General features: G+C 37.4%; 1 protein-coding gene across 5 annotated transcripts in view; it reads right to left on the bottom strand.

Moving 5' to 3' along the window:
* Positions 1-4,644: 4,644 nt before the first annotated feature.
* Positions 4,645-12,046, bottom strand: part of unm_sa1614 (un-named sa1614) — a 29,449-nt gene continuing 22,047 nt past the window's right edge. For 3 of the 5 annotated variants that reach the window (XM_046076299.1, XM_046076300.1, XM_046076301.1), the window contains 4 exons: positions 10,368-10,411; positions 9,104-9,258; positions 8,180-8,305; positions 4,645-6,710 (listed from right to left, as the gene is read on the bottom strand). In XM_046076299.1, the coding sequence (XP_045932255.1) occupies positions 6,636-6,710; positions 8,180-8,305; positions 9,104-9,258; positions 10,368-10,411 (400 nt within the window). In that variant the 3' untranslated portion in view covers positions 4,645-6,635. Of the gene's footprint in view, positions 6,711-8,179; positions 8,306-9,103; positions 9,259-10,367; positions 10,412-12,046 lie in introns of those variants that run through there. The other 2 variants (XR_006829125.1, XR_006829126.1) reach the window with 2 other exon arrangements.

Genomic DNA, 12,046 nt, shown 5'->3' with positions numbered 1-12,046 from the left:
GGCTCACATCACACACACACACACACACACACACACACACACACACACACACACACGTATGTGTATGAGCCACACTGTTGATGTGTTCTTAGACATTTTTATACAACTACACATACACGTAATCCCTGTCTCTGGGCGTTAACGTAGGGTTTTTCCTGCATACCTCTACGACGTGTAAAGTTAGACATCCAGTCAACAGCATTGTGTGATCTTGGTAAAAGTGTGCTACATGCTTAGTGGCTCACATTTTCTATACTAGAAGCAATTCAGTCATTGCCATAAAAGTATTAGAGTTCAGCCCTATACTTCTTGCACATCAGTCATCATGTCTGCCTTGAGTACGACATCCAGGCATGCTGGACTGAAGCCGCTGTTTGGAAGAGACATTTTTAAAAACCTGGACTACTTGTAGACGGAGCACCTCAGGAGTGGGAAGTGCTAAACATGCCAACTCCAGCTGGTACGCGGGGCTCAGATGTCCTCCCTGTGCAGACTCCTGCTGGTTTATATGATTTCCAGCTCAACTTAAAGACACAGACTGTTTTTCGGGACCCTCCACTGTTCAAACAGATTGATTCTCCTGTCTATCTGTGAGGATCGAACAAAAAAGTTTTGCTCTGAGCAGGAAACAACCACAGACTTTTTATATCTTTTTTTTATTGGATTTCACAGACATTATACAGGGATAACCTCTTAATCTAAGCACTTTGCCCTGAAGAAGAAATGGCACAAAGAGGCCTTATTTTTGCTTCTCCGTCCAACACAAGATTTTTTGTATTTTATATATATTTTAATAATCCATCCATTTATCGTAACTGAATCTTAAGCCTGTGAATGAGGTTCTTCATGTGTTCCATGAATCGATGATTCAATAGTCTGCAAGTTGTTAGCTGATTTCACAGACTGTCCAAAGCAGGACCTTCTTATTAGCATTTCATGTGTTTTAAAGGACTAGTGTTTCAGCTCCAGTAGCTGACAAAGTTAATGGGATGCGCTTAAGTCAAACTCAACAACATGACTTAAAGGGTAACTTAGGTGAGCCCTATATCCACATTTTTGGGGGTTGAAATGACAAGTAGTTAAAAAAGTGTTTGAGTCCGTGCAGTAGGTGGCGTCCGCTGGCAGCCGCAATGTATTCTTTTGTTGCAATTGCGGCCTTCTTTTTGCCAGGCTCGGACTGTTTTTCCAGATGTTTGACAACATCATGATCTCTACCAGTATCACCGGATAACACCCCTTTTTTAAAAACCAGAAAACAGAAGTCTCACACAGATTGTAAAACATTTTGTACCTTCTAATCACTTCGACCTCAAAATATGTGAAAATAGAGCTCAGGTTCCAAAATACAGAAATTACCCTTTTAAGATGTGACTCAGTGAGTAAAGCCGCAGACTCTTGAACTTCATGGACTGTCACAGTTACTCCTCTGAGTGACAGCTCAGCTGATGGGAGTGACAAATACAAAGAGAATGTGCATGACTTTTAAGTAGATTTAAGATTTATTAAACAAAACTTAACAAGGGCAAACAAACAGTGTGTGCGATGCATGGATGAGTGGAAGATGTAGCACAATGTACTTTCAAAAAAATCTGAAGTCCAACCAAAAAAACAACCATATGAAGAAGATAGACTGACCAGTCCAGCAGGTAACAGAGGAGTCAGTCAGCTGATTGCTGGGCTTTCTGTTAAAGGTAAACGACAGCGTACAGAGGGCTGTCCCACCTGCACTGTGAATGTAAAGAAACTGTTGCTGATTGTCAATCGATGTTGTCTGAATGTTTGACTTCCTTTACAAAATGAGGAGTAACAAGACGTTTTCACACTGAGCTAGTTTGAGTCTGAATCTGAGTACGATGGTCCCTCTTAGAGCACTATAGTTTTTTTTCAGCTGTGCTTTTGTGTTTGCATGATGGCTACTCCTTGTTCCATCACATCTACAAGATGCTGTTTGTTTATTTGTCCATTCGTCCATCTTTCACATTAAAATTTTGTTTTTAAGCATTGAGAAAATCGTAAAATATTTCAAAGTTTTTGTCAAATTGGTTTTCGCCTCATTTTCATTGCGTGAAAAGGAAAAAAGCAAATATTGTTTGTCATATATTTTGTTTAAAAATATATCAGATAGTGTAGGTTCTAACTTGGTAAAGTTAATTCCCTATTGCCCAAAATGATCAGTTATTCAGACGCTGATTTAGCTGCTTGACCTGTTGTGTTAGTAAGCGGCATCTTCTATTTCAGCGACGTGTATGCGCCGGATATGTTAGCCAACGTTGTTGGTTCTTGGAAGAAAAAAATAAGATTTACAGACTAAACACATCCCCAGTCGCACTGAATATTAGACAAGTTTAAAAAAATTTAAGGAAAATAATCTCATGTTGACTAGCGATAAATTTGCCCTAATCTAGATTGTGGATATACTCTTTAATCTCCCATGCACACACAAGCACAGTGCAGCTGCTTGCTGATATATGAATTGTTAAAATGTAGTATATTAGCACTCTAACCTCTGTTCTGCTTTAAGTCATTTACTGTTCAGAATGGCAGTATATCATGAAATGGTAGCCTTCTTATCTCACAAATTGGATTACACATTGGTTTTTGAATGAACAGGCACCAAACTGAGACTACCACTTCAGGTAGACTCAGGTATGGGATTGGGAAAACTGCTAATTTCCAGATTCAGACCCATCTGCCGGTGTGAAATCGCTCAGTAAAGACCTCAGTCTGCTTCAAACAAACTTGCCGGTACAATGATAAGCGCAGAGAAGGTTTTCCAATAGCCACACTAGAAGGCAGAGTGAAAAGCCCACCATCATAGACTCCTCCTGGCTACATACCATCATCTCCCTGAACTCTGTCCAACAACTCTGTGTCTTTGTACTCCCACTGTAATGATCACACAAATGGGGCTAAAGGAGAACACTTTAAGTCAGTCTCTCCTGACAAAACACTGTCATGCAGCTGTCAGAAGGGGACGCCGTCACATAATCCTAAAGGCACTTAGCTTGAATCAGACTGAGGCCTATAAATAATCATAAATGCTGAATCATCATCAGACAGCTGTTGCTCTGTCATTAGCTCGGCTGCAGTTTAGAGTTTAACCCTGTTTGCCTGGAACAAGTCGCATGGTCTGTTTAAACCTGACTGCTGAGTAACCTGAAGCTGTGGGTTTATCAGACACGTCTGTTGCTTGTTTTAACACATTGTTGGCTGCTTCAAGAAAACTTCCTGCTGGCAACCTGGGAAATTATCAATTTACGAGGAACATTCAGCCATTAAATGACAAAGCAGCTGCCCTCTGGAGTACTGAGCTGGACTCAACATCTGGATGCAAGGTTTTGGAATTTTCAGACTGAGTTATAGTGAAAACATTCACTTCCTCACACTGGAAAAATAATAATAATTTTCTTGTGAGTATAAATCCAAAGTTGTGCTTTTTAGATTTCCTGCAGTAAGGAAATGTAAAGATTATTTAAGAATGCCGGCAGATTAAATCAACCAATCAGCTGCTGGTAATTCCATCATAAACGGCTGTGTATGATCTTTAGATTTAGTGCAGAGCCACGTCCACTGACCAAACAAGATGTGTGTACAGTTATCATAGCTTTAACTCAACTCATTCATGTTTAAACTGTGACTCTGTTACATGAAATTGATTTCTTTCTCTTTTATCAAACAAACATGCTGATCATCAGTTAATTAATTCGTTCAGTTACCAAACAGACATAAGCACTGTGATATTTCAAAACAACAAACCCACCACTGTCCCTTTTTCATTAAATAAAAAAAGATGAAACAAAATTTGAGTTTTGTTTTTCTATCAAAACCTCTGGAGGTAAAAGGTTGACACAATCAAACCCAGATGGGAAACGTTCCTCATGGCGTATTGCTGCCACCATAATAACAAAAAGATTCCGCTCACTTTCGTGTATAAGATGTTATGTTAAGTTATGATATTTTTTCTCGATGTTAATAGACACCAAATTATTCCTACCACAAGAAACTTTTGTTATTACCACATATCACTGTATCTTGTTCTATCATTAGACCTTTATCGTCACGAAATTAAGAAGTTGGTATGTTAAAACAAATATTTTCGGCTTTAATGATATATGCTACCATTTTGTCAATAATAGGAAATGTGTTATACTAAGACAAAATTATAAGCAGTAGTGGAACAAGTATTCAGATTATTTACTTAAAGTAGCAATACCATACTGAAAATACTCCACTACAATTCAAAACTTTACTTCAAAATTTCCACCTAATCCAAGGGGGTTTATTTACTTATAGTTTATTTAACATAAGAAGGAGGATAATATCCTCAACTCATAAAGGGACACTTAATACATCAGTTTATCAGAAAGATTCACATTCAAAATCACCAAATTTGGAGATATGTGGTTTTCACCAGAGGTGGAAAGAGTACTAAAATATTGTACTTAAGTAAAAGTACTGTTACACTGATGAAGTTTTACTTAAGTACAAATAAAGCTACTGGTATAAAAATCTACTCAAGTAAAAGTAAAAAGTAGCTCATTTAAAAAATACTTAGAGTATACATAACTTAGTTAGTTTTTTAACCTCCTAAAATAATTTATTTATAATGATTTAATATCTTATTATATACATAATTTAGGCCTACTTATTATACTTATTTAATTAAATCGCAGTCTTTCGCGATTTGACAAGAGCACAAAACCAGATTTTAGTTCGTCTGACAGATACAAAGCAATGGCGCAAAACAATGTTAGAGACCTTTTATGTGTTATTTTGAGAAGTTTTGTAGATGTTTTTGCTTCATTATGAAACTTGGCGGAACAGATTAGACTATAGCAGGCTACACTGGACTGGGAATATGGGAAACACTGGACTGGAGCCTATATGAAGTCATATCCCACTTTAGGCTACATTCAAACAGGTGTTGATTTTAATGGGACTTCATAGGCGCTACTATAATTAATTTTTTATCAACATAGGCCTAAGCATAATTAATTATAGTTACTAGCAGGTTGCTAGTGCCAACCAACATTAGCAATGTCATGCTCCGATGTCTTTTTGGCTAATTTGAGCAAAGCCTCTTACCTAACTTTGAAAACTTCTTTTACCAACTACCTGTGGTACAAGCAGGGTGCGAACTACAGGGGCGCTTGGCTCCAATTAATAAGACATTTCTATCTAAATCTTCCGTATCATCAATGATCATGCGTAAAATGAGGAGTGTCAAGCTTCCTCCAGCCAGAGGAAGATGCCTTCCTCTGGTCCAACGCTCCTGTTTTACACATGGTTTATGTGCTACTGCAGCTGGGGACTCTCCGCAGCAAGAGTCACAGTTAGTCCTGTCTTTGAGCCATGCGCACACATGATTTGTTTTTTACTCAGTAATGGCTGTGATTTAAAATGTAGCGAAGTACAATACTTACAACAAAAAATACTTAAGTAATAGCAAAATTACAGATCATAAAAACGACTTAAAAAAGTACACAAGAAACTACACAATTACAGTAACACGAGTAACTGTAATTCGTTACTTTCCACCTCTGGTTTTCACTACACAGTAAGAGTATGAAAAGTTGTAATCTGAAGAGTAACTAAAGCTGTAAAATACAATATTTGCCTCTGAGGTGTGGTGGAGTAAAAATTTTAAATTTACATAAGATGGAAATACTCAAGTCAAGTAAAAGTACCTCAAATTAGCACACAGTTCATTACTTAAGTAAATGGTCTCTTGTTACGTGTCATTGTTGCATGAAAGGTATCTTGCAATAATTTGAAAATGTTCTTGTTTTACTGAGAAACTGAGCAAACTACTTTTGTAATAGTGGCAGCAATACACTGCCGTACTTACTGAGGCGTTGCGATATCTTGTGACATCAAAGGCAGCTGGAAGCATCAGCTGTGTCCCATTTCAGGCTGATGTCACCTGAATTTAGAGCAGACAACTGGTATTTATCCTTTGGTCTTCAGTATCCTACAATCCTTTGTGCTCTGGTTATGTGTTGGACCGTGTGAGCGCTGCCCCTGCAAGGAGACTGAGCCTGAAATGGGACAGAAGCCGCTTGTGTGGTGGCGTCGCCACAGGATCAATAACATTACAAATACATAAGAATAAATTAGAGCAGAAAAAAAGTTGTTAGGTTGAACTTCAAAATAAAAGTCCAGCAGATTTTGAAGTGACCTGCAGGCATCTGTAAGCTTAATAAAATAATATTTTTAATTTTAAATAAATAAAAGTATTGTCAGCATCAGCAGTGAATCATAGTTGATCAGTGTGTGCAAGGCTGTCTCCATGGCAACATTATCACATGACCCAAGCCACAAAGATCTGGTCTAGATTCTTCACTTAAAGGTCACCTGTAACCTTTCCATGGTAACAGAAGGCCGTGGTCATGTAAACTTACAGGATGCTGGAGCTGGTCAGGACCAGATCAGTCCAGTCCAGGAGGTGGAGTAGAACAAAAACCTGAATGTCTGACCTGGTCCATCGCAGATCAGTGGTTCAGCTTCTGCTGCTCAGTACTGATCTGGTTTGGTTCTGATTTGGTTCTCCTGAGATCCTGGTTGACTGATGTGATCTGGATCTGTACTGGTCCAAGGTATGCACCAGTCCTGGTCTGGTTCAGTCCAGGTTGATGTCAGTCTAACAGCAGCTGCACAAAGGAGGATGGAAACAAACCTCTCTGGTCTGGTTCATCCTCTATGTAACCATGCTGCGCGTACGCACACACACACACACACACACACACACACACACACACACAAAACAGGTTTTTACTGTACATTTAGAAAATCTGGATTTTGATTAAATTTTAGTCTTTGACAGAAATATATATTAGTTTTAATCAGATGTTGGTCACTTGATTTTTAGTTTTGTCTCATTTTTGTGTTGCTTCTTACATTTTTATTCATTTTTATATATTCTAAGCACTCTGAGACCACAGCTGTCGCCATCTTTGTTATGTACAGTTTCCATGATTACAGGTTCTTGTCTATCCAAAGGCTAGTGGAAAAAGCACTGTTTATCTGGTTGTACTGGATAATAGTCCATAGACAGTGTTCACTGTGGGTATACCTTGACATCAGCAGCTAAAATAATCTGATAACATTAATACACAGTAATCCTCCTCTAGTGAACAAATAGAGGAAGATATAGATGATTGGCCAGCAACATGAAAGACATCTGACTGAAAGTAACATCCACAGTCCTTGACAATGTTAGCTTATCTTTAGATACACTGAACAACAACGTAAAAAAATGTAAAATGTATGAGGACTGCCTTTGGACAGTCAGCTTTTTCAGTGAGAGCAGCTCACACATGGAATAGTCTGCCAACTATTATTAGAGATTGTGAAACATATAATTAATTTAAATTGAATTTAAAATCACGGCCATGACCACAGTCTGTGAATTATTCAGAAACACTTGAAGAGTGCTTTGTTTTATGATTTATGTTTTTAAAATTGTTGTCTATAAGTACTGTTGTTCCTGTTTTAGTGTATTTTATGTAGTTGCGATAACACCTGCCCAGGGACTACAGTCGAACATTAGCCAAGCTGGCTAAACTGGCACATTTACAGAAATGTTTATCAATGTGCACTGTGTCTGTAAACTTCAACTATAAATACATTTTTTTTTAAATCCAACCGGCCTCACAACCACAGATCACGTGCAACCACACCAGCCCAGGACCACCAGATACTGAGTGGTTTCTGGACACGCCCCCCCCTTACTGGCAAAGACAGCTTCAGTGAAATACAGCAGGTGAAACAGCCAAATAAGGCTCTGAAGAACAGATAATTTTGGACAGTGGAAAATTACTTTTAGTTAAAAAGTTGCTACAGTGTGTGATTTAGCAAATTTATTAAGGTTGCTAAATTAGACTTTATAGCTTATAGTCTTTCACATTGTTTAGTTTTTACTCTTTGACAAAATTTTTAATATATTTCATCATAGCTTTTGTTTTCAAAGATACATTTTTATTCAGCATAAGTCATATTTGTCATGAGGGTTTTTTTGTCACAGTTTTATTTAACGAAACAAACACTGTTCATGTTTACCTGACTGACTCTTAAACCTCAATTGCCCCTAGCCTACGCTCAATTGCTCAGAGGACAGCGGAGGCCACTTTGCAATAGTTTTTTCAGAGCACCAATCAGAGTGCAGGATGATGATACTTACCCACCAATCACTGTCCTCCTGTCCCAGGACAACCAGCACCTGCCCTTCGCAGAAGCTCAGCTCATCGTGGTGGTCGGCTTGGCAGTCATACAGCGCCTCAACCCGACGGCTCTTTCCACCACGAGGCTGATGGACATAACAATATTGATATTAATTCTAATAAATATTACTAATATTTAGAAAAAGATGATGTCTCTGAAAAAAAATATGCTCTCTGTCAAAGCAATTGTAACTAAATGTCTGAATGTGTGTTCCTAGGGCAGTTGGTAATGCTGGAGTGTTGTAATGTGGTTTCTAGGGTGAGTCTAGGGATGTGCAACCTGCAGCTCCTGAGCCACATACGGCTCTTTAGCCCCTCTCTAGTGGCTCCCCGACTTTGACAAATTATTTCAATAGAATAACTTTTTTTATTTTTCTATTATTATTGTATGCCTAAAGTCATCATAGAAGTATTCAACTGTAAAAATGTGCAGCCTATAAATCGAATAAATATATGAAGCTATGCATTCAAATTCCAAAAAAGAAAAATCTCAGAAGAAGTAGTGTGTTAGTAAATTTGGATGCTTTCATCACAAATACTACTGGCTGGCTTACCAGAATGTTCGTTCTGCAGTATTTGTATAATTTAATAAATGCACCAAAACACTGTACTGGAAATGCAAAGTTACATAAAGTAGTCAAATAATCATAAATAGCCTATAGGCCTACTGCAGCCACCTTGTGGTAAAACATATGAATGAATGGTCAGTTAGACCTATTAATATTGATAACTAATTTTAAATAACAGGATGTGGTTCCTGCATTTAAAGGGCTAAAATACATTTTTTCCCCGGCTTTATTTTTTCATTCTGGCATAAACTAGCTCTTCAGATAGTAACTGTTCTAGATGGTTGCTAAGGAGTTAAAGGTTTTTGAAGATCTCACCAATGATCTGCGAGGAAGTGGCTGGGGGGCGGGGCCTCTTCTGTCATTCTCAAAGCTCTGAGAGCGCTGATTGGTGGGAGACCCGTTGGGCGGGGCTTTACTGTCCAGCTGCAGGAAGTGGGAGGAGCTACTATCACTGTCTGCCCTCCGAAAACCTCAGAGAGAGAAAAATTAATGTAAATATTTCAATATCAATTTTTTTTAAGGAATGTGTAGTTCATGTTCGTGTCTCAAAGGCAGCTAAAGATATTGCTTGCTCATCATTTGATCGGAAGACAGCCAAGATATGTAAAGTATATACTTTTAAATCATGCTTAAAATACAATTAGCCAACAATTTATAATATCAGCTAAATCAGACAGTTGGAAAAGCTGTGTCAGAAATATGATCAGTTCTAACCTTAATTATGAAAATATTAAAACTTAAGCAAGCACTTCAGCCTAAATGTAGGTCACTATTTTAAAAGTAACACTGACTGAGTTAACTTTAACAATAAACAATTATTAGGCTACAGGATACTTAAAAGTGCAGCTATGACACAAATAACAAGGGTCTGGTTGAAGCCGACTCCACCTTCTCATTAAAACTATAAATTAACAATAAACTGGAGAGAAAAAAACCACAGAATTAGAAATCAGGTTGGAAAATTTAAGTGGTGTAGTAATGGTTTAAATGTGAATTACATCAAAAGAGGTAAATGCAGCCTGGTAGAAGTAATAGATTCAATGGCAGATGATCAATCAAATTCACAGGTCGCCCATTTCATTAATTTATTATATTTTAATTTAAGGATTTTGAGAGGTTAGTTGTCTTTTTAATAATAAATAAACTAGCAGATTTAGATTATTTATATATTTGTGACAACTTTCCTTTGTAACGTCAAAGTTGAAGGTGACGTCTTTAAATTGCTTTTTTCTGATATTCTGTTTACTATAATGAAGATCAGGAAAATCATCTAATTCGCACATCACAGAAGTATGAACCATCAAATATTGGACAATCTTGTTTGAAAAATTACTTCATACAGTGCTGTCATAGGTGGAAATGTAAACTAATCTCTTTAAACTACTGGATTAAACACTAAAATTAACAATCTAACTTTATCAGCTCCCTGAAAATCCTCTTCCACAGCTCCCTGGGCCCTAACAATGATCTACCTATCTATAAAGTACAATTACACATGATAGATCCATCAGACTCCAGACAAATAAAACATGTAAATCTGAGAGGGTGAAGCTAGATGATGTTTCTGGACAGGAGGTACCTCTGTCTGGTCGTTCAGCCAGTGAGCCTAGAGGAGAAGATGGACTGGAGAGACACAGACAAAGGAGACACAAAGGAGACAGGTTTACATCTGAGGTGTAATTCAGCTTCAGTCCACCAGAGGTCAGTAGTAGCGTCTCTTGTTCAGCAGTTACAGCTTCTTCGAGCTTCAGCACACAGAAAAACATTCTGTGTATCATGTTGTTCCGAGCTCTATGATGTTTCAAAGTAGTGAAATATTAAGACACACAAAGTTTTTATGGCTCAGCCTTCCCATAAAATGGAAATAATTTACATCTGCTGCATCATTTTAGACACATTTCACCAAAATCCAGCCATATTTTGACACATATTTTGAATCTTTGGACACTCTGATAACTCTGGGATCTGAGAGTTTGAACAAAGTTTGGACAAACAACACGAGTTTGTAATGATGAAGATACCAGAGTTTCCTGTCAAGTTTAGAAGGTTTTACAGTGTGGCAAATTCTTTTATTATTTCAAACTTATTTAGATAAATTAAATAAGAAAACTGCCTTTCAACAGGTTGAAGCAACTATTTTAGATATTGCCAGTCTCCATACAAACGTGTACATTAGTATACTACATTTTGTGTATATTTATGTAAGGTTTGTGTGTTAATGTTAAGTTGATTTGGTCATGTTTGCCTTCATACTGCTAGTGGCATAAAGAGATGTTTCAACCATTTATCCATTACTTTAAGACACGTACAACAACAGTTTAATTCAGCTACCTATTTCAGCTATTAATCATTACCTCTAGCTGTCTATTTAACCAATCTCTCCATAACCGTTCAACTTCTTTGCTCATTAACTACTTTTCACGCTCTTTCAATCACAATACTTGTTCAGGTGTTACAGTTCATCTTCTTTTTTTTTCAGATGAGTTGAGCTACTTCCGCCATCATGCGACTGCAGACCCACCCCCTGAGGTGCAAGTGCGACCCACCCAGCGAGCATGGTACAGTAAGTGCAATCATGCTTTTTAGCAAGTGCATATGTGTAACTGCCTGGAAAAGAATGTTTGTTTTGTTAATAATTTCTGTTTTCTTTTTGCCTGTAGATGATAGTCTAACAGTCTAACAAGGAAGCAAGAACGATCCACTGATATTGCTTATTGATGTATGATCTGCCTTTGTGATGTTGTAGTTGGCGCCTTATTGTTCTTGTTGCTGAGCAGCCATAGTTCTGGCCATGAAGGCAACATAAGAACCTTGTTACAACAATAAATGCAGTGGATACAATACATTTACTCAAAAACTGTACTTAAGTACAATTTTGAGTATTTCCTGTTTATACTACTACTACTCTACTCTACTTTTGCTAAATTATGATTGTAGGACTTTTACTTGTAATGTAGTATTTTTATAGTGTGGTATTGCTACTGTTACGTAAGTACAAACTACTTCTTCCATTACTGAATAAACACAATTCAGACAACATAAACAGCATCTTACGACATAATTTAATCTTCTTCAGGAGATCAGATCAGAGTGTGGGAGTAAAAAGCATCACAGTGATCCTTTAATGTTTATGCACGTGTGATCACCACAAGGTTGTTGTATTGATGGTTTCTGATTGATCTATTTGTTTTTTTAATAGTGTGCCTGAATGATTATACTTAAGCCACAAAGGAAGATTGTTTTCATATTAGGTAGTTG

The sequence above is a fragment of the Micropterus dolomieu genome, linkage group LG18, assembly GCF_021292245.1.
Source record: "Micropterus dolomieu isolate WLL.071019.BEF.003 ecotype Adirondacks linkage group LG18, ASM2129224v1, whole genome shotgun sequence".
NCBI lineage: Eukaryota > Metazoa > Chordata > Actinopteri > Centrarchiformes > Centrarchidae > Micropterus > Micropterus dolomieu.
Note: the sequence above shows the minus strand (reverse complement) of the source record. Positions and strands in the feature narration are given on the sequence as shown.